The sequence below is a fragment of the Leptodactylus fuscus genome, chromosome 7 (assembly GCF_031893055.1).
Source record: "Leptodactylus fuscus isolate aLepFus1 chromosome 7, aLepFus1.hap2, whole genome shotgun sequence".
In the NCBI taxonomy this organism is placed as follows: Eukaryota; Metazoa; Chordata; class Amphibia; order Anura; family Leptodactylidae; genus Leptodactylus; species Leptodactylus fuscus.
This window is the reverse complement of record NC_134271.1, coordinates 17,289,465-17,313,205: the sequence shown is the minus strand read 5'-3', so window position 1 is coordinate 17,313,205 and position 23,741 is coordinate 17,289,465. Positions and strand designations below refer to the sequence as shown.

The following is a 23,741-nucleotide window of genomic DNA, read 5'->3' as shown; positions in this document are numbered from 1 at the left end:
TAGTCGTAGTCTTTGGATTTCCTATAATATGACCCATAGCCGGTGGGATTGAATTCCGAGCTTCCTTCGTCCTGAGAGCCACGGGACTATATACATCTCCAAAGGAAGAGAGCAGAAAAAGATTCACAAAAGTAAGTGGGCTGCATTTTTTCTTCTTGTTTTACGATTACAAAAAGGGGTCTGCACTTTTGCAGAGACGGCGCCACACTTGTGCATAGGTTGTGTCTGGTATTGCAGATCAGCCCCATAGAAGTAAATAGTAATGAGTTGCAATACACGTGCACAGGAAAGGCGCTATGTTCCTGATCCTGGACTGTTAGGAGGCATTCACATGGTCAGTATTTTGCATCAGTGTTTGTCAACCAAAACCAGGCGCAGGTTCACATGTAGGGTTGTGTTCACATATGTCAGATTTTTTTTTTGCAGAAATTTCCATTTATCGGATAGGCTTGGAGGGCGGTGCATGGATTCTTGTAAGCTCCATAAAGATGAATAGAACTTTCTCCAACAAAAATCTGCAGAGTGTGAACATCCCCTGATATTCGGTATTGGTTGTCCTCCAGGTTTTAGTTGTAATATACTGACCGTGTGAATGAGTCCTTAGAGGCTGTGTGCTCGGTCTCTGTGTATCAGGGAGATGCTGGGGAAGTGGCTGCACTTTACATTCCAGAGCTGTAATCACCGCTGGCTGCAGATGAGGCGCTCACTAATAAGAGGCATGTGACACAGCAGTGAGACCCCGCACAGGGACTCTGCCCCAAACTCACAGCCAATCACAGGCCTCCTGACAGGAGCAGCAGACAGAGCTGACCAATCAGCAGGCCCGGCTCATCCTCCCTCCTCACACCAAGTCTCTCAGCTGCTCAGATTAGAAGTCGCTGCACTTTACAGGAAGAAGCTTCACAGTCTGAGGGGAGATGGTAAGCTCTGCGGCCAAGGGACTGACACCGGCTGTATACCCTGATATATATGTGTGTGACCGGCTGTATACCCTGATATATATGTGTGTGACCGGCTGTATACCCTGAGATAGTATATATGTGTGTGACCGGCTGTATACCCTGAGATAGTATATATGTGTGTGAACGGCTGTATACCCTGATATATATGTGTGTGACCGGCTGTATACCCTGAGATAGTATATATGTGTGTGACTGGCTGTATACCCTGAGATAGTATATATGTGTGTGACTGGCTGTATACCCTGAGATAGTATATATGTGTGTGACCGGTTGTGTATTATATACCCTGATATAGTATATATGTGTGTGACCGGTTGTGTATTATATACCCTGATATAGTATATATGTGTGTGACCGGCTGTGTATTATATACCCTGATATAGTATATATGTGTGTGACCGGCTGTGTATTATATACCCTGATATAGTATATATATGTGTGTGACCGGCTGTGTATTATATACCCTGATATAGTATATATATGTGTGTGACCGGCTGTGTATTATATACCCTGATATAGTATATATGTGTGTGACCGGCTGTGTATTATATACCCTGATATAGTATATATGTGTGTGACCGGCTATATACCCTGATATAGTATATATGTGTGTGACCGGCTATATACCCTGATATAGTATATATGTGTGTGACCGGCTATATACCCTGATATAGTATATATGTGTGTGACCGGCTGTATACCCTGATATAGTATATATGTGTGTGACCGGCTGTGTACCCTGATATAGTATATATGTGTGTGACCGGCTGTGTACCCTGATATAGTATATATGTGTGTGACCGGCTATATACCCTGATATAGTATATATGTGTGTGACCGGTTGTGTATTATATACCCTGATATAGTATATATGTGTGTGACCGGCTGTGTATTATATACCCTGATATAGTATATATGTGTGTGATCGGCTGTGTATTATATACTCTGATTAGGTAATAGTCTCTTGGATACATGATTACTGTATATGCATAATACTGAGTATTAGATACATACTAATACATTGTGTGTGTGTGTGTGTGGTAGGTTGTGTAGTAGACACATATGTCTGTGTGTGTGCGCATGTGACAGGCTGTGTGTTAGACATATACGGTATTAATACGTTGCATATATAAAAAACAAACAAACAAAAAATATATATATTCATTCAATATGTTTATTACATACTGATATATTGTATATGTGCACTGGGGGCGGGCTTTCAGCTCCCTGGATCACTCCTCTTTCTGTTCAGACCCCCCACCATCTCCAGCCTGCACCAGCCCATGTGCCCGATTTCAGCGCGACCACCTTCACTACCAGTAGTAACAATTTTAGCAGCCTGACTCAATGTTGTCGCTGTTTAGGGTATATTCAGACAGTGCAGTTCGGGCCTCTAAGGGTCCATTCACACGGAGGAAAATGGTGAGGAATTTCAGTGCTTAAAAAAAAAAAGCCTCCCATTGACTTCAATGGGTTCCTTTTTCTGCTAGCACACCAGGTTGCACACCATTTTCCCTAATACCGCCTTGGATGAAACTGCTTTGTATTTGGTTTTATCTCCAATTTTTGACATGTTTTAACTGCACCCAACTGCACTGTCTGAACATGCACTAATGTAACCACAATTTTACTGCTCACCATACAATTCAGTGGTTGCTTAAATTTATTCCCCAAGATTTTACCGTAATTTTAGTTGCCACGTAACCTCAGACAGAGGTGTATCTTGTAGGCCCTTGTGTCGTTTGGAGTAGTGGTATATTTTATGGGTCCTCTTAGGTTCCAGAGCCCAGTGCTACCGCTGCACCCCGGGCCTCAGCCTAAACCTGACAATGGCCACCCTTCTGGGGATCTCTGCTGCAGGGGGCAGTGTTGGGGTAAGGGGAGTATAGGGCTGTATGATTGGGAGAATGTGGGTGAAAGCTCTGGGATAACGGCAAGACAAGATCATGGAGAAGGAAAGCAGAATCCATGTGATGATGTCATGGAGGAGGAAGGTCCTGGCAGGGCTCTAGCTAGCTGTTCTCCTATAATACCAAAAAAAGAGCTTTAACATTTAAAGACACAGGATTTCCTCTATGCAAATGTAATGATTACATCATGGAAGTCAGATTTGCATATTCTTCCCATGTTCCTTTGCACAGTGGAGCGCTCATGGCTTAATAAGACTCCACACACCTAAATGGTGGTCTCTCCCTATGGAGTGACGATATCCCCCAACCCTGTCTAAGCCTCTCACCTCTGCCAGGTCAGTCCTCTCTGCGCCAAGCTGACGAGATGCAAATACATCAAAACAGCTGCCCTTGGCTGAGAGACTGCACCTGGTAAAATCCCAACATCATTGCAAACAAAGGCCTCTGAGAAGGTCCGCATGATGTTAAAGGGAGCGCCCTCTATTGGATTGCTTGACTGAGGCTCTGTCTTCCTAATTACATCATGGAAGACAGACTTGCACATTCTCAGTGAGCGCCCTCTATTGGTGTGCATGCCTGAGGCACTGACTTCCTAATCACATCTTGGAAGTCAGATTTGCAAATTCTTCCCATGTTCCAGAGCTTTTAATGTGATATTATTGATGCCGGTCTACTTCCCCTTTAAAGGGAGTCTATTGCTGTTTTGTTAATATGCAAATTAGCGTTTTGGAGCAATGGCCGCCCCTTCATTGCTCCGAAAACCTGCCTATTGACAAAAAATTGTGTTATCTCGGCAATGAAGGCAGCGATTCACAAGGGGAGAACCATGATTGATTCAGGTGACCCTAACCTATCGCTGGGTTCTCGTGATCACTCCCTTTAAGACCCAGTTTTAGATTGCAAGCTCTTCTTCACACACGTGATCATAGTAATATGATGGTTTCCTATGTGGGCGACTTCTCCTTGTGGCAGCCAACTGTCACCCGGGGCAGGTACAGGCCACGGTCACTGGTAATGGTAACTTCCCACCCCCGCAGCAGTGGGTATAAGGACCCTTTAACTCATTCTGTGCCAGGGCCTACTCTCATCATCCATCTCACCTCCTGGTCGTGTAGTAATTCGCCATTTCTATGTGTTATCACTAGTAAATGGCTATTAGTTCAGGGCCGGACAGATCTCCACTCATCTCCCCCATTCAGCGGCCGCAGCTGCCGGAAAAAGGAATCTCATGACTTGCATTAACCGTTTCATCTCCTGACAGAGATTAAATAACCCTATGACTGTCAGGCGGGGGGGGGGGGGGAGGGGCGGTCAGTTTTTGCTAAGATTCTCAGAAATGGTGGTTTTGTTGTAACTTTGGATAACTGGAATATGTGAATAATTCAGGATCAGGAGCCTCATGATTTGTTACCACAATGTGTCCTGCATCAATGTGAATGTAACAATCGTATCCTAGGACGTTCTGTAGAATGAAGGGATGAGATCAGCGGCGCCGTTGTGTCCTGTCCTCCTCCCATCTCTGCTGTAATGACCTTCAGAGGAGGACGAGGCCCTGAAATATGATCAATACCGGGCAGGAAACATAAAGCGAACCGTAAGATCTGCCCAGATTGTATGTGCGGGATCCAGATCTCTAGAGACCAATGAATGTGACAGGAGGAGAGAAGCTACACGGCAGCCATGACAGGAGGAGACCGCAAAGTATTGTACAGAGAGATGAGACTCTGCAGCAAAAAGTGCCCCAGAAGTGGGGGTGGGGTGTAGTATTGTAGTTATATTCTTGTACATAGCAGGTAGTATTATAGTAGTTATATTCTTGTACATAGGAGGTAGTATTATAGTAGTTATATTCTTGTACATAGGAGCAGTATTATAGTAGTTATATTCTTGTACATAGGAGGTAGTATTATAGTAGTTATATTCTTGTACATAGGAGGTAGTATTATAGTAGTTATATTCTTGTACATAGGAGCAGTATTATAGTAGTTATATTCTTGTACATAGGGAGCGGTATTATAGTAGTTATATTCTTGTACATAGGAACAGTATTATAGTAGTTATATTCTTGTACATAGGAGGTAGTATTATAGTAGTTATATTCTTGTACATAGGAGGTAGTATTATAGTAGTTATATTCTTGTACATAGGAGCAGTATTATAGTAGTTATATTCTTGTACATAGGGAGCGGTATTATAGTAGTTATATTCTTGTACATAGGAACAGTATTATAGTAGTTATATTCTTGTACATAGGGGGCAGTATTATAGTAGTTATATTCTTGTACATAGGAGGCAGTATTATAGTAGTTATATTCTTGTACATAGGAGCAGTATTATAGTAGTTATATTCTTGTACATAGGAGCAGTATTATAGTAGTTATATTCTTGTACATAGGGGGCAGTATTATAGTAGTTATATTCTTGTACATAGGAGGCAGTATTATAGTAGTTATATTCTTGTACATAGGAGCAGTATTATAGTAGTTATATTCTTGTACATAGGAGCAGTATTATAGTAGTTATATTCTTGTACATAGGAGTAGTATTATAGTAGTTATATTCTTGTACATAGGAGTAGTATTATAGTAGTTATATTCTTGTACATAGGGATAGTATTATAGCAGTTATATTCTTGTACATAGGAGGCGGTATTATAGTAGTTATATTCTGTACATAGGGGCAGTATTATAGTAGTTATATTCTTGTACATAGGAGCAGTATTATAGTAGTTATATTCTTGTACATAGGAGGTAGTATTATAGCAGTTATATTCTTGTACATAGGAGCAGTATTATAGTAGTTATATTCTTGTACATAGGGGCAGTATTATAGTAGTTATATTCTTGTACATAGGAGGCGGTATTATAGTAGTTCTGTAAATAATTGACTCCAGTCTACACACTACTTTCCGCGCTATACCCCGCAGCTGCACAAATCTCTCTGCCAGTTTGCTGCAGTGTATCAGTCTGCAGTCCAAGCTGTTTAGCTCGCAGAGCATTGTCTAACTCTAGACTGTATATAATCCTCTCCACTTCTGTACTGAGGTTTATCTATGGACAGATTCACATCCTGTAATCTTTTCTATGTCATGTCTTTATATTTTCTCACTGATTAAACATTAGTTGTATAAATTTAATTTAATATTTAACCCTGGAATTCCCCGGCTCTTGTCCCATCCCCCGACTGGTAGAGAAGAGGTGTAGCCGGTGCCTGTGGAATGTTTCATAAACTTCTGCGGTTTTACTGTTTCACAATAATAGGGAAGTCGCCAAGTTGACTAGTGACAAACTGTAGCTGGTTACATGGGTGATATTTTGGGGTGTCAACCCAATTCAGTAGTAATCTGCCTGGGTTAGCTGCACGTATTGACTTATATGGGTTGCTGCGTATTATTACTGTGTGGTATATGTGAATCCTGTTGGGTATATGTAGAATAGTCTACAAATTAACAATTTGGGGTGCAAGTGACCTCTTGTGGTCAGATGTGGTACTGCAATGTCATTTATTTCTCACTTTCTTTTCAGGGAATGTGATGTGCAGGAAAGGACAGTAGCAGCTTTGCAGTTTTTCCCCCATGACTGCCTTTGGGCCTGATGTCTCCAGTCATGTTCTGGCAGAATTTGACTCCCTTGACCCTTTATTATCAGCCCTGCGCCTAGATTCCAGCAGATTGAAGGTATTGGTGCCATTTTTGTTCATACAAGGCATACTAGCATTTGCAGTATTTCTGTGCATTTATATTGGCCAACTGGGTTTATATTCTGTCTACAGTTTCTTCTTCATGTCAGTGAATAGACACCCGGTTATTTATATTCAGACTGAACCTAGTCCATATACTAATTCCTGGGGGTCAGACACCCAGAGCCCCACTGATCAGCTGTTTGAAGAGACTGGTGTTCAGGTAAGTGCTGTGGCCTCTTCACTACTTGACAAGCACAGCGCCATACATTGTATAGTGGTTGTATTTGTCATTGCAGCTCAGCCCCATTCACTTGAATGGGACTGAGCTGCAACCAGGTCATGTAACCAATGAATGCAACATCATAGGACCAGTGAACCGGAGTGCCAATGTTGCTTCTATCAGCTGATCTGTGAGGGTCCTGGGTGTCCGACCCCACCAATCTAACAGGTCATCAATATTTTAGTCCATTTGAATGGCAAATTGTATTTTTAAAGTTTGTCGCAGCTGCCGCTGTTGTCTGTAGTATGTATGACACGCTTGGTACGCTCTTGGGCCTCTGTCCTTCATACGCATCGCTCGTCCTTGTAGTGCACGTGCCTTTCCGTGTCCAGAAGATGGCTGGCCCTAGGGAGCTCGGGAGGAGGCCTGAACCTGATCCAGAGGGACGGCTGGAAACAGAGGCTTTTCCTGACCCACAAAGTACGTACGTGGGTCTTTATTTTGGGGGTCCTCTGTGATCACCTTAGTATTACCCCAATAATTTTATTGCTGTTGTGGTTGCAGGAGGGCGCCATCTCCCGGGTCTCCTGCTGCCCCCATGATGATGACTTTGTGGCTGTCACAACCAGGTATTGCTATTGGTAGAAGATCTCACTGTAGGAAATGGAAGCACTATGTTATATGTGTAATACGCCCTAATTTACATGCATAGAACCACACGGCGTGCTCTTTTGTTAGCAGAGCGGGCCCACTTTTTGGGTACATTCCCCTATGTCTATATATATATATATATATATATATATATATATATATATATATATATATATATATATATATATAAAGCTTTACCAGGTAATAAAAGAAAATTCTGCAAATGTTCTCATAGCAGAGAACACACAATGCTATATAGGATGAAAGTGATGTTGGGTTGAGTGCTCATGTCCCTGGGACCCGGAATACCAACCCAGCCCTGCAGATAGATGGGTTAGGGTCACATGAATCAAATGGTGTTTTCCCCTTGCGAATCACTGCCTCTGTTGCCAAGATATCACCATTTTTGTCAATACACAGGTGAGTTTTTGGAGCAATGGCGGCGCCCTTGTTGGGCCACGTAGCTAATTTGCATATTACAAAAACCACAATGTCCCCGCAATGGAGGCAGCGATTCACAAGGGAAAAACGGTGTTTGATTCCAATGCCCCTACCCCATCTATCTGCAGGGCTGGGTTTACATGCTGCATTCTGGTAACAATCCCTTTAAGAGCCTTCATGCCTCCTTGACACTTTCTTGACACCTTCCTGCAGTCAGGGAATCGTGGTTGTCTGGGAATTAAACCAGGAACGTCGTGGGAAACCCGAACGCATCTATGTATCTTCGGAACACAAGGGTCGCAAGGTGACCGCCCTCTGCTGGGACTCTGCAGCACTGCGGGTGTTTGTCGGCGACCATGTGGGCAAAGTGTCTGCTATCAAGTTAAATTCTTCCAAGCAAGGAAAGGTGGGTAGCAAGGTGTCTGATAATCTGTAAATCCATGGGGCTATTGTCAGGTCAGTCTAGTAATCCAGAATGATTTATGATCTGGTTGGATTATTATATAAAAACTAGCACTGGAATGGCCGGGATAAATAAATGTTAAAACTAAATTTTATTATATACTCTAAAACCCTGATATATGACGGTATGATATACTCAGAACGTTGTGAAGATGCATCAACTAGGCTAAGTAGCCATGGCCGGATAAAGTCACAGCCCCAGTAAACTTCCATAGCCTTATCTCTCTTTCCAAACGCGGTTTCCTTGGCTAATAAACAACTCGCCAACTTAATCAGGGGGGGGGTAATGTTGGCATAGGAGAAACACTTTGTATTGGTGCCCAACATCAGGGTACCGAGAACTGCATCTTTATTATTTTTGATTAGGTGTTTCGCCTATGCCGATATTACTCCCCTGATGAACCCTGGCAAGTTGTTTATTAGCCAGGGGAAACGCGTTGGTTTATAATTGCTAAGATAGTGTGATCTCTAAGAGGATCAATAGCCATTGCTTCTAACTAGATAGCTCCAAAGCACTTTTCCTAAAATCTTTGTTGCTAGAGAAGTCTGACTGCACAGCAAAATATCACAAGAGGTCATTAGGGAACCTAATTAGAATATAAGGCAACAAAACTCACAGCACTGCTTTTGCTCAGGAAGGGCGAGGGTTAGAGAAATAATGCCAACTGCCTCAGAATCTGTGAAGAAGAGACTATTAATGGACGAAAGGAGCTCGATTTGGTGGAGGTGGAGACAGGTCCTCTTTAATGCTACCTTAACTCTTTCCTATCCAGGCTGCTGCTGCTTTTGTTATGTTCCCGGTTCAGATCATCACCAGCGTCGACTCCCGCGTCGTGCAGCTGGATTATATGGATGGCCGCCTACTCATCTCCTCCTTGACTCGCTCCTATCTGTGTGACACTGAGAGGTGAGATTCTAGGGCGCCCCCTTATGGAGGGGTTGGGTAATGGCAGATATGGGACATAGATGTGGGTGGTGAGTTGAATAAACGGTAGTTGAGAATGTTCCGGCAATAATCTGATCTGTTGTCATCAAGGGAGAAGTTCTGGAAAATCGGGAACAAGGAAAGAGACGGCGAATACGGGGCGTGTTTTTTCCCTGGAGGACGGAGCTCGGGGCTTCAGCAGCCGCTTATATACTGCGCTCGCCCTGGATCCAGGATGTGGGAAGTGAACTTCGAGGGCGAAGTGCAAAGTACTCACCAGTTCAAGCAGCTCCTGTCCGCACCGGCACTGCCGATCATTAACCCGCGGTAATTGATGGCTCTACAATGTTGGCCGCGTCTGCTTGCCATTGATCGCTCTATATGGTTCTTATAGACTGTGTTTATGTGTAAGAAATAGGTGATAAGTGTCAGATTTCTGTGGCGTCACATATCTTGGGGGGTGGGGGGGTGTCACCACCTGTTTGATTGAAGCGACGGATTTCTGTGCATACAGAGCAAACAAGATTTCCGTAAAAGTTGCCTGTATCCACCACTAGGGGGAGCTCACCGCACATATTTTTATATTGCTAGACTTGCCTTGTATGCAAAGAGCTCCCCCTAATGGCTTTTTATGGTGGAGGGCACTGTGTATGAAGCAGGAGACCCTTTGGGCGCTGTGTATGGGGGATGGCACTCTGCTAACATTGTTTATGGTGGAGGACACTCTACTGACACTGTGTATGAGGGAGGGTGCACTGTTGGCACTGTCTATGAAAAAGGGTGCCCTGCCGGGATTGTATATAGGGACTCTGTATGAGTGGGCCCTCTCTAAGCCTGGGACAAAGTATTCTGAAAGTGCTTTATCGTATCCATCTTGTCCCTTTGTCTCCAGGTCGGACCCCCATTACGACTCCTCCCCTGGTCCTCCGCAGTCTCTGGCGTTTGCTAAGCTCCTGTTTGTCAGGTGAGGCGTCTGATGGGAGTTTTTCTTCCTTTGCAGCGGATGATGATGAAGTTGTTCTAATCTTCTCCGTCTTCTCCTTTGTCGCAGTGATCAGAGTGTCCTGACCTGGACGGAGCGCGGGATTTATGTATTTGTCCCCCAGAATGTTCAGGTCCTGCTGTGGAGTCAAGTGAGAGGTATGTTCTGAGTCGCCCCCTGCTGACAAGCTGCTGAACGGAAAATATACATTGTATTTGTATATGTTACATACATTTCTGCTTAGTTGTTTTCTGGTTTTGGGAAATCTGGGTGCCAGTGAATATTACCAGTGTAACGTCACCCAGCTTTCCCATGCTGCTTTATGTAAATATGTAGAGATGCCTTCTATTAAGAAAAAAAAAAAAGACTCCCTGTCCAATAATTTGGGTGTAATTATTAAAGGGAACCTGTCACCAGGTTTGGAGCCCATAAACAAGCTGCATGGGATTTAGGGCCACGATCCCGGTGATCTCAGTGCTGCGTTCAATAACCCAGCTTTCCCAGAAACTGAAGTGTAACCAGACCTTATTCCTCTGCAGGTATCCAGGATATATCTATATACAAGAATGAACTATTCTGCCTCCATGTGGACGGGAGGATCTCACACCTCTCCCTGCTCCCTGTGGACAAATGCGTGGAGCGACTGATCAAGCGTGAGCTGTGGGGTGCGGCCGCCCGAGTCTGCCATATATTCCAGAACGCCGTCATCAACAGCAGAGTGAGTGAGGGGTCTCGGGTTCATCTCCTGATGTCTGTCTATGGGGGTAACCCACCGCCATGTCTTATCCTCTAGGCTCGGAAAGTGTTACCTATTGACAAGCTGGAACACTTAAAGGCTCAGCTCGATCTGGTGATGGAACAAGACCTGATCGCTCAGATGGAAGACATTCTGTCCAGAGTGGAGCCCATGGACTCTGCCTGCAGCAGCAGAAGGAGCAGCATCTCGTCTCACGTAAGCATCGGGTCTAGGAGCCCCCAGAGACTGCAGCCACTGATACTTTATCACTTTAAAGATGTCTCCACCATTGCAACTCTAAAAATAATCTTAATTAAAAATCTTACCATATTATGTATACAGCTCTTATGCAGACCTATGCGTCTCCATGTTTACAGACTACAAAGAAGTCCTGTAGTTAGCTATGCCCTCTGCAGAAAGTAGAAATGGAGGCAGAAAGAGTGTTGTAACACGATGGTATGTTCCGACTACACAGGAATTCTTTGTAGTCTGTAAACATGGAGATACATAGGAGCTGTATGCACCAATACGGTAGGAGATTTCTAATCAAAACCTATGGGGGGTAACAGGTTATTCAGTTTAGAGGTTTCCATTATCAGCCTTTTGCCTTACAGGAGAGTTTTAACGTTCTGGATTGTGGAATCTATCGCGTGATCAGTCGCCGGAACAGTCAGTCTGATGAGGACTCTGGATCTCTGCACAGTCAGACTCTGTCGGAGGACGAGCGGCTGCGAGAGGTGTCTGCACATCAGGATGAAGATCAAGCAGAACTTGGTAAAAACCGTTTATTCAACAAATTATACAGATGTTAGGGGCAACATGGTGGCTCAGTGGTTAGCAGCCTTGCAGCGCTGGCGTCCTGGGTTCGAATCCTGCAAGGAACAACATCTGCAAGGAGTTTGTATGTTCTTCCTATGATTGTGTGGATTTCCTCCCATTCTACAAAAACATACTGATAGGAATAAAAAAAATTATTATACAGATGTCGAGAGAAAACAATTCTGAATGCAGCTCTGGATGTGACTGGAGTATAACTCAATATTAGTAAAACTTAATTTTCACTGTTCCTGAATGACATGAGCCGGGTTATTACTCTCATCATGTTCTATTCTACTATTAGGAAGAGTTCAGGAGCAGTACGTCACCATTATTGACTCTCGCTCACACTTATTTTATTTTTTTTTCCACTTATTTTTGGCCTGTGTTTTGTCATGCATGTTCTGCACATCAGACACCGTATCTCATGCATCTGTGAATATGGAGAGCGATCGGACCGAGCCCCTCCTACCATTTAACATCTCATTACCATTCCGCTCCACCTCACCCCGTGTGTCTCTACAAGCAGTGAAAGAAAGGTAATGCAGGGGTTAAATTACTTCAAGCGCTTAAACATAGGGAATATGGTCCAAAGTCTGTAATGTAAAGAAAAAAGCTCAAAATATATTAACCAAAAAACTGCAGAACCTTTTGCTACCACTGGGTGTTTCCATTCATCATTGCAGGATTGTGATTTGTACGCTATTCCAGGGTGGTATACTTATATACTCCATTGTATGAAGAGGCACATCCAGGGACATTTTATGTGACAGGACTCTTTTGTGTGCGTGCGTGACATTACGTCTGTTTCGGTTCCAGTGTTTCCAGTTTTGTTCGGAAAACCACAGAGAAGATTGGGACCCTCCATATGAGCCCTGAAATTAGGAGAAAGCATGAACCAGCAGAAGAAGAGCGGCCCACAGAAGAGCCCACCAATGGGGTGACCCAACCAGAGGAGGAGAGGACTGAGTGAGTCGGGGAGGGTCAGGATATTGTGCAAAAATCATTTGTAGTAAATTGGTGATTTGTCGTCTTCTTCCATTCTTTTGGAGAGTCGTTGTGTCATGCAGAGTCTGGGGATGAGGATTACTCTGTATTAGTGCTGTATATACCAGTCTGTACCACTAGGCGGAACTCTTTGTTTATTGAGGTTCATTCAGTCTCTATTATCACAAGAAGTCTTAATTTTTGCAATCCTTGCACTCTTGTATTACAGAATGGATCATCTGCAGCCTCCTGAGCCCTCTGTAGAGGAAATCCTACTAGACGAGCTGAAATTTGAAACTTCAGAGGCCTTGTAAGTAGTAATATAGCTGTCATTTCTACCTGAGGAAAAATCTTTTACTGATCCAGATTTACATCCAGAGCTGCACTCACTATTCTCCTGGTACAGTCACTGTGTACATACATTACATTACTTATCCTATACTGATCCTGAGTTACATCCTGTATTATACTCCAGAGCTGCACTCACTATTCTGCTGGTGTAGTCACTGTGTACATACATTACATTACTTATCCTGTACTGATCCTGAGTTACATCCTGTATTATACTCCAGAGCTGCACTCACTATTCTGCTGGTACAGTCACTGTGTACATACATTACATTACTTATCCTGTACTGATCCTGAGTTACATCCTGTATTATACTCCAGAGCTGCGCTCACTATTCTGCTGGTACAGTCACTGTGTACATACATTACATTACTTATCCTGTACTGATCCTGAGTTACATCCTGTATTATACTCCAGAGCTGCGCTCACTATTCTGCTGGTGTTGGATGACCTAAGAGGGTTATATGGATTTATCTTTCTATTTCTTCTTAGACATAAATTCCAGGATCCTCAGCTGCTATTTGACATAGAAGCCATGAGGAAGATCTTGAGAGTTTGGCTCACACACCTTGACAAATCACTTTGGCCCCCAGATCAACCAAACCAGTGCCCGGCTGAGTCTTCTCAGGACACATTACAGTCAGCCGAAGAAGATGGCGGCCTCCTTGAGAATGTGGAGGAGAAGAGCACTGTGCACCTGACATCAGAGGACCATCTGGGATTCCGACTTGATGCTCCTCTCATTCTAGAAGAATCTTTACACAAGGACTTGTCACACTTGGCAATGATGTGCCTGGAGTACAGAGTGTTCAGTACTGAGGATCCTTTAGCTCCGGACGCCTGCACTTGTCACTTCATACACAGATACTTTTTCCTTCTTGACCTTAAGAGGTTAAAACGCTGCATAGTACTAAATTATGGAGATGCCCCTGGGGTCTGGAGCACCTACATGGAGGGACTTAAAGGTAATGGAGCTATAGTGCTGAAGACTGGGGTGGATCTTTAGAAAGATCTGCATGTCCAAAGCATACCTCCAAACCATACTGGATTCAGCAGGACAGTCCCTGATTTTTGGGTACAGTCCTGCTAACACTGGCTCTGGGAGGTATGTCCCTGCACCGCAGAGTTAAGTACAAGTGTGAAGCTGGGAGACGTCTTGCTTCACCATCCGGCCCTTCTCTCTACTCCTGATAATGTGGAGGAAGATGTCACCATGCTGCGCCAAAGATCCAGAAGTGGTAGCGTCCGGAGTGGACTGTGGGGGAACAGTCCAAAGTGGGCATGGGTGGGGTTAGAGGAATGACTTATGCATAATTTTCTGTGGTGGACTCATCTTGGTTCTCTGATAGTTGGGAGCTAGGTAGGTTGGGACCTTCTTGTAGACTTTGTTGGCACCCTGGGGTTCAAGTTGAGCCTCTGGGTGCCATATTGATTTTTACTATGAAGTATTAGTGTACAGTATTCGGTACTATACAATGGTAGGTCAGATTTCCTAGCAATCACGACTTCCTCTCTGGCGTGGACATGTGACAGGAAGTTCTACCAGCTGTACAGTGTACTGACTCTACACCCTGCACAGACTTGTTCCGCTTCTTCCAAACCACCTCCATCTTGTATAAAGGATTGTAATAAATCCTCACTACTTACCTTCTCCTATTTGGTTGTTTTTAGAGCTGACCCGGTCAGGACCCGAGGCCCAGGCCATAGAAAGTGGTGACCTGGTGAAAGTCCTACAAGTACTGAGTAATATGGAGCCTTGGGACAGTCCTTTACTACTGGCGCACGTGTCCAGGTATGTCCGAACACCGCACACTTCTGGAATATCAGATTATTATATATACATATGTGTGATCTATATCCACCCGCTATTCTCGGCTTCTCTCATTCTGCTCAATTCAGGATTTATGAAAAGTTTGGCGAAGCAGCGGCGAGGGCTCTTATCAAGTTTTATCCATCGGTCTTACCTGTGGACGTCGTATGGATCTGCAGGGACAATCCGGGACACTTTTTAGCATATCTGGATAATCTTGTGAAGTCGAAACCTGAAGAACAGAGGTAGGAAGGAGACGTTTCTGGGACAATTCTTCTTAAAGGGACACTCCAGATGTGGTTCAGATGACAAGGGGAATAGAAATGGCTTAAAAGTGCAAGACACTGCCAACATTCGGGTGCAAAAAAATTGGTCTAAATAAGCCAATGAAGAGATGTTATAAAGTTATACAAAACTGTCTGAGGAGTGGCCACACGGTGGCTCAGTGGTTAGCACTGCAGCCTTGCAGCGCTGGAGTCCTGGTGTTCAAATCCCGCCAAGGGCAAAAAACCATCTGCAAGGAGTTTGTATGTTCTCCCTGTGTTTGCATGGATTTCCATCCCATATTTCAAAGACATACTGATAGGAAAAAATGTACATTGTGAGCTCTATGTGGGGCTCACAATCTACATTTAAAAAAAAACCAAAAAAAAACTGTCTGAGGAGTTGCCCCATTGTTTTATGTCAACATATTAAAGGCAGTATATATCACCAGAACCAGCATATCACCCCAGCCCTGCAGATAGATAGGTTAGTGTCACCAGAACCAGCATATCACCCCAGCCCTGCAGATAGATAGGTTAGTGTCACCAGAACCAGCATATCACCCCAGCCCTGCAGATAGATAGGTTAGTGTCACCAGAACCAGCATATCACCCCAGCCCTGCAGATAGATAGGTTAGTTAGTTATGTTGGGTTCTGTTGATTCTCCCTTAAAGGGGTTATATCTAGCAGTGATGTCACTATCCTTCACTATATCCTGCATTGTAGATCTTCTCTACTCCAGTCCCTCGCTCAGTCTGAATCTCTGAAGCTGGATTGGCTACTTCTGGCAGTTTCCCATGATGCACCTCATCCCACCAACACCGTAGATCCTGACGGAAACCCAAGGTGACCAGTTTTTGTATTGTCTCTTACCTTCTGTCTTGTCCTTGCTCCTGCTGGGCACCACACGTGACCTCTCCTAATATTACCTGATAATCTATTGCTCCCCATGTAGATGCCCAGTTTATTCTGCTCCTGGTTTGGTTACTTTTCCCTACAGGACGCCTTATGTACTGTGTTCTATTTGGCGCTATGTGCCATTTTTACTAGATGCCATGCATGCAAGTTCTTTGCAGACCAGCACCAATGTTTGTCCTAGCGCTTTATTTATCTTCTTTCCATGTCTATGGTTTTATTATATACCACATGTGCTGTCTTCTTACCAGGTGCCTAGCATACAATTGAGTCTTGTGGCGCCATGTGTGGGGTTTCCCTCCTGCATACCCACCTACTGCTCGTATATCGTATATGGAGGACCACGTTTTTTTTTTTCCATGTTTGTTGCATAGTGTCTTACTATACATTTACAGTCTGGAAAGGTCCAGTAGTTTAACTATATAGGTGCAATGGCTCTGAGGCTATATTTTAATTATATACTGTATGACCCTTCTTCTCAGGCCGCGGTCGCACCTGTTCACATGGGGGTACGGGCAGCTCATGTCACTTCTAATTAAGTTGCCGTCTGACTTTTCAAGCAAGGAGAAAATGTTGCAGATTTGTAAAACGTTTGGGTAAGAAACTGAATAGACCTATATATATATGTGTATATGGTATGTATGTGTGATGTGAGATACTGCACGTGTGTGTATATATTATACAGTATGAATATATAGTATGCATGTGTGTGTATATAGTATGTATATCTGTGTGTGTGTGTGTGTGTGTGTGTATATATATATATATATATATATATATATATATATATATATATATATAATGTGTGTCTATGCAGAATGTAGGTACATCTATGTGTTTGTCCACGTATACATATATTATTGATATAATGTTATTGTGTTGATCTCGTAGATATTGGCCGGGTTATATTGCACTTTGTTTGCAGCTGGAGAGAAGACTTGAAGCGCTGACCAACATCGTCTTCCTGGATGACATGGAACTAATAGATGAGAAACATGGTGAGGAGATAAGATGAGCCATTTCTTCCCTCTCCCCTCCTTGTAAAGCCATTCCCCTCCATCTAGGTATAGCAGTTACCCGATTTGTCCCTTGCTATAATGGAGACAATCTCTCCATGTACTGACTCCCTGCTAACCTTGTGCTTAATCTCAGTGCGGCAGTGTAAAGCATAGTGGCATGCCAGATGTCTGCTACACCATGCTGCCCTTCCTATAATAACATGGTTTCAGTTTGGTTAATTATTAAGATCGTGGTTGTTGGTTTTTCTTATCTTTTTTTCTGTTTATTTTATAATGTTTTATATATTTAGGTTTATTACCAAACACCATAGAAGAATGGAAATATACCGTACACTTAGCACAAAACCATCACCAGCACCACAGTGCCGTAAATGGAGAGGCCTCCAGTGCCGGCCATTCTGACTGGACAAACTGCATCACCGTGGAGAATGTGGGGCTTCTCTTAGCAAAAGTCATTGGACCAGATCGTGCACTGCTATACCTACAAGATTGGGGTATGACCGATGGACTGACGGACAGATATTCCAGGATCTGTAACGTCATGAAGGTGGCGGAGAAAAGACAGAGGTATGTTACATTATAATACTAGTAGTTATAAGAATATTACTACTATAATACTGCCCCCTGTATAGAACTACTATATTACATCTCCTATGTACAAGAATATAACTACTATAATACTGCTCCTATGTTCAAGAATATAACTACTATAATACTACTCCTATGTACAAGAATATAACTACTATAATACTGCTCCTATGTACAAGAATATAACTACTATAATACTACTCCTATGTACAAGAATATAACTACTATAATACTGCCCCCTATGTACAAGAATATAACTACTATAATACTACTCCTATGTACAAGAATATAACTACTATAATACTGCCCCCTATGTACAAGAATATAACTACTATAATACTACTCCTATGTACAAGAATATAACTACTATAATACTGCTCCTATGTACAAGGCTATAACTACTATAATACTACTCCTATGTACAAGAATATAACTACTATAATACTGCTCCTATGTACAAGAATATAACTACTATAATACTGCTCTCTATGTACAAGAATATAACTACTATAATACTGCCACCTATGTACAAGAATATAACTACTATAATACTGCTCCTATGTACAAGGCTATAACTACTATAATACTGCCCCCTATGTGCAAGAATATAACTACTATAATACTGCTCCTATGTACAAGAATATAGCTACTATAATACTGCTCCTATGTACAAGAATATAACTACTATAATACTGCCCCTATGTACAAGAATATAACTACTATAATACTGCCCCTATGTACAAGAATATAACGACTATAATACTGCTCCTATGTATAAGAATATAACTACTATAATACTGCCCCCTATGTACAAGAATATAACTACTATAATACTGCTCCTATGTACAAGAATATAACTACTATAATACTGCCCCCTATGTACAAGAATATAACTACTATAATACTGCTCCTATGTACAAGAATACAACTACTATATTACATCTCCTATGTACAAGAATACAACTACTATAATACTGCCCCTATGTACAAGAATACAACTACTATAATACTGCCCCTATGTACAAGAATATAACTACTATAATACTGCCCCTATGTACAAGAATATAACTACTATAATACTGCCCCTATGTACAAGAATATAACTACTATAATACTGCTCCTATGTACAAGAATATAACTACTATAATACTGCTCCTATGTATAAGAATATAACTACTATAATACTGCCCCCTATGTACAAGAATATAACTACTATAATACTGCTCCTATGTACAAGAATATAACTACTATAATACTGCCCCCTATGTACAAGAATATAACTACTATAATACTGCTCCTATGTACAAGGCTATAACTACTATAATACTGCCCCCTATGTGCAAGAATATAACTACTATAATACTGCTCCTATGTACAAGGCTATAACTACTATAATACTGCCCCCTATGTACAAGAATATAACTACTATAATACTGCCCCCTATGTACAAGAATATAACTACTATAATACTGCTCCTATGTACAAGAATATAACTACTATAATACTGCCCCCTATGTACAAGAATATAACTACTATAATACTACTCCTATGTACAAGAATATAACTACTATAATACTGCCCCCTATGTACAAGAATATAACTACTATAATACTACTCCTATGTACAAGAATATAACTACTATAATACTGCTCCTATGTACAAGGCTATAACTACTATAATACTACTCCTATGTACAAGAATATAACTACTATAATACTGCTCCTATGTACAAGAATATAACTACTATAATACTGCTCTCTATGTACAAGAATATAACTACTATAATACTGCCACCTATGTACAAGAATATAACTACTATAATACTGCTCCTATGTACAAGGCTATAACTACTATAATACTGCCCCCTATGTGCAAGAATATAACTACTATAATACTGCTCCTATGTACAAGAATATAGCTACTATAATACTGCTCCTATGTACAAGAATATAACTACTATAATACTGCCCCTATGTACAAGAATATAACTACTATAATACTGCCCCTATGTACAAGAATATAACGACTATAATACTGCTCCTATGTATAAGAATATAACTACTATAATACTGCCCCCTATGTACAAGAATATAACTACTATAATACTGCCCCCTATGTACAAGAATATAACTACTATAATACTGCTCCTATGTACAAGAATACAACTACTATATTACATCTCCTATGTACAAGAATACAACTACTATAATACTGCCCCTATGTACAAGAATACAACTACTATAATACTGCCCCTATGTACAAGAATATAACTACTATAATACTGCCCCTATGTACAAGAATATAACTACTATAATACTGCCCCTATGTACAAGAATATAACTACTATAATACTGCTCCTATGTACAAGAATATAACTACTATAATACTGCTCCTATGTATAAGAATATAACTACTATAATACTGCCCCCTATGTACAAGAATATAACTACTATAATACTGCTCCTATGTACAAGAATATAACTACTATAATACTGCCCCCTATGTACAAGAATATAACTACTATAATACTGCTCCTATGTACAAGGCTATAACTACTATAATACTGCCCCCTATGTGCAAGAATATAACTACTATAATACTGCTCCTATGTACAAGGCTATAACTACTATAATACTGCCCCCTATGTACAAGAATATAACTACTATAATACTGCTCCTATGTACAAGAATATAACTACTATAATACTGCCCCCTATGTACAAGAATATAACTACTATAATACTGCTCCTATGTACAAGAATACAACTACTATATTACATCTCCTATGTACAAGAATATAACTACTATAATACTACCTCCTATGTACAAGAATATAACTACTATAATACTGCCCCCTATGTACAAGAATATAACTACTATAATACTGCTCCTATGTACAAGAATATAACTACTATAATACTGCCCCCTATGTGCAAGAATATAACTACTATAATACTGCTCCTATGTACAAGGCTATAACTACTATAATACTGCCCCCTATGTGCAAGAATATAACTACTATAATACTGCTCCTATGTACAAGAATATAACTACTATAATACTGCCCCTATGTACAAGAATATAACGACTATAATGCTGCTCCTATGTATAAGAATATAACTACTATAATACTGCCCCCTATGTACAAGAATATAACTACTATAATACTGCTCCTATGTACAAGAATACAACTACTATATTACATCTCCTATGTACAAGAATACAACTACTATATTACATCTCCTATGTACAAGAATATAACTACTATAATACTGCCCCTATGTACAAGAATATAACTACTATAATACTGCCCCTATGTACAAGAATATAACTACTATAATACTGCCCCTATGTACAAGAATATAACTACTATAATACTGCCCCCTATGTACAAGAATATAACTACTATAATACTGCCCCCTATGTACAAGAATATAACTACTATAATACTGCCTCCTATGTACAAGAATATAACTGCTATAATACTGCTCCTATGTACAAGAATATAACTACTATAATACTGCCCCTATGTACAAGAATATAACTACTATAATACTGCTCCTATGTACAAGAATATAACTACTATAATACTACTCCTATGTACAAGAATATAACTACTATAATACTACCTCCTATGTACAAGAATATAACTACTATAATACTGCTCCTATGTACAAGAATATAACTGCTATAATACTGCTCCTATGTACAAGAATATAACTGCTATAATACTGCTCCTATGTACAAGAATATAACTACTATAATACTACTCCTATGTACAAGAATATAACTACTATAATACTGCTCCAATGTACAAGAATATAACTACTATAATACCGCCCCCTATGTGCAAGAATAGAACCTCCTGGGTCAGAAGGGGTAACATCTCAGATATTTTTCTTTGAAAACTAAGTAATAATCTAATAAGGTGGCGCTAATTTGCATATTCGTTACCTCATTATTCCTATTAGGATTGTTTTTCCTTCCATCATGTTCCCATATACAGTAGATGGGTCAGGCTGCTTCTGTATTTGTTCTATAGAGACCACTGTTTGGCCAGCAGTGACATCTAGTGGTGACTCAGTATATGACATGCTCTGGTGTCGGCACCTTCATGGATATTCTTCTTGTGCTGACGATGTCTTGTCTTTGCAGAGCTCTGATCCAGTCCATGCTGGAGAGATGTGAGCGATTCCTCTGGTCCCAACAAGTCTAATGTTCCCGGCTACAATAACTGTGTCCTGGTGCAGGAATTGTGTAGATAATAAATGGCAGCTGCTTCCTTCTCTGTGTTCTGGGCCCTGAGGTCTTTCTGTTACATGTGACTGTTTATTATATATGTGAAGATAATAATATCCAAACGTCCGGACATACCGCGTATCACCGTGCCTATGGATACACCCACACTCCTCATTGCACCAAAGGCTCCATTACCGTCACAGTGGAATATGTTACTACAAGGAGAGCGACTGACAATCCCGACACTTCCATCCTGTTACCGACTGTGCTGTTACCGTTTTATCTGATTCTGGGAAAGCTGGGTCACTACCAATAGAGCTTCCACTACTCTAGAAGTTGTCCTGTACTTCTCCAGACCTCTGAATGTCTTATCTACATATTTCTCTATTGCTGCCTATGTAGTCAGATGAAGGGGGGCGCTATTTGGCCTTCAAACAGTTAAAAATGCTGAACAAATATTGGAAGGTGCTAATTGTTGTCATTATGTAATGTTTGTCACTTTAAGTAGTAAATCTCACATTATTCTTCTAAAGCCAGAGAGCACAGGGCCTTCTTAAAGGGATCATATCTCTGTCATATCACTAGGCAATGGGCCGACTGCGGGGTAACATCCCTTTAAGCTCTGAAAGATTGTAAATAGGACAATCTAACAGGCTGATAATTGTCAGGTGACCCTAAGAGTCATGTGACTTGAGTGAACGGTCTCTTATTTTTTTCATGTTTGGGTCCAACATTCTGTACTTTATAGCTCCAAACCCCCTCCTTTGCACAATTGGTGATAGAATTCTTTCTTCTCCTCTGCCACCAGAGGGCGCTCACCGAAGAATAACTTTTTAATGATGAATATATAATTGTATGTAGTGAGCTCCCCCCAGTGGTGACAGCAGGCAGATGGAATTTTCAGATTTCAGTCCTTTGGATTTATTATACTGTATTACTTTTGTGTATAAATCACACCCGTGTGCTGCAGCCGTGAACTGTCTGACCAGCAATATCTAATACTAGTGTACAGTCAGTGAGGTGCGGGGCTCTTATAGGTCTGGATATGTTTAACTATTGACCGTTCGTTCCGTCTTTTGCCACAATCGGGGTTTCTATCTGGACTGGTGCACAAAAATCACTTCTATCACTTCTCTATATGTGAATGGGGTTGTTTTTACTTGAATTTTTGCAAGCTCCATTCAGATTAGTGGGACAGTCGCCGAAAAAAATCTGTGGTGTGTGAATATATGGGGTACGGGACCAGCGCTGACCTCCCGGAATTAGAGACCCAGACGGACAGAGAAATGGACAGAACGACGCAACTGGACACAGAAACTTGTTATATACAGAATAAAGAATTCTATGGAGATTATAATGTTGTAAATTCATTTCTATAATAAAGTCTTTACCTGGAAACTTCTCATGAACATCATTGTATCTAATATCTGTATAAACGTCACATTGTGATGTCATAACCTGATGCGTATACAGAGGTGAGCGCCACCAGGTAGGTACTGCAGTAAAGAGATCACTTCTAGACAGTGGCATAACTAGGAATGGCGGGGCCCAGTGGCGAACTTTTGATATGGGGCCGACCGACCCCCCCCCCCCCCTCCGCATTCCTGCGCGCTCTATTATGTCCCATAGTGGCCCCTCCACACAGTATTATTCCCCATAGTGCCCCCTGCACACAGTATTATCCCCCATAGTGGCCCCTGCACACAGTATTATCCCCCATAGTGGCCCCTGCACACAGTATTATCCCCCGTAGTGGCCCCTGCACACAGTATTATCCCCCGTAGT

The 23,741-nt window shown here is 41.6% G+C and overlaps 1 protein-coding gene across 1 annotated transcript; it reads left to right on the top strand.

Annotated features, from left to right (window-relative positions):
* Positions 1–898: 898 nt before the first annotated feature.
* On the top strand, positions 899–23,300 carry HPS5 (HPS5 biogenesis of lysosomal organelles complex 2 subunit 2). Its single transcript, XM_075281153.1, has 23 exons — positions 899–920; positions 6,397–6,548; positions 7,143–7,253; positions 7,338–7,402; positions 8,079–8,271; positions 9,101–9,234; positions 9,364–9,579; positions 10,145–10,216; positions 10,304–10,392; positions 10,774–10,952; positions 11,028–11,186; positions 11,585–11,744; positions 12,202–12,325; positions 12,606–12,755; positions 13,003–13,083; positions 13,615–14,087; positions 14,794–14,914; positions 15,022–15,177; positions 15,923–16,042; positions 16,594–16,707; positions 17,003–17,109; positions 17,421–17,697; positions 21,873–23,300. The coding sequence occupies exons 2-23, from the start codon at positions 6,447–6,449 to the stop codon at positions 21,931–21,933; spliced, it is 3,264 nt and encodes a 1,087-aa protein (XP_075137254.1). The 5' UTR covers positions 899–920; positions 6,397–6,446; the 3' UTR covers positions 21,934–23,300.
* The last annotated feature ends 441 nt before the right edge of the window (positions 23,301–23,741 follow it).

Bases quoted from the DNA above. Each gene is read 5' to 3' on its own strand.
- HPS5 (XM_075281153.1), top strand. From the start codon at position 6,447: ATGACTGCCTTTGGGCCTGATGTCTCCAGTCATGTTCTGGCAGAATTT. The intron at 7,403-8,078 runs GTATTGCTATTG...ACCTTCCTGCAG, and splicing joins TTTGTGGCTGTCACAACCAG to TCAGGGAATCGTGGTTGTCT. The intron at 12,326-12,605 runs GTAATGCAGGGG...TTTCGGTTCCAG, and splicing joins CTACAAGCAGTGAAAGAAAG to TGTTTCCAGTTTTGTTCGGA.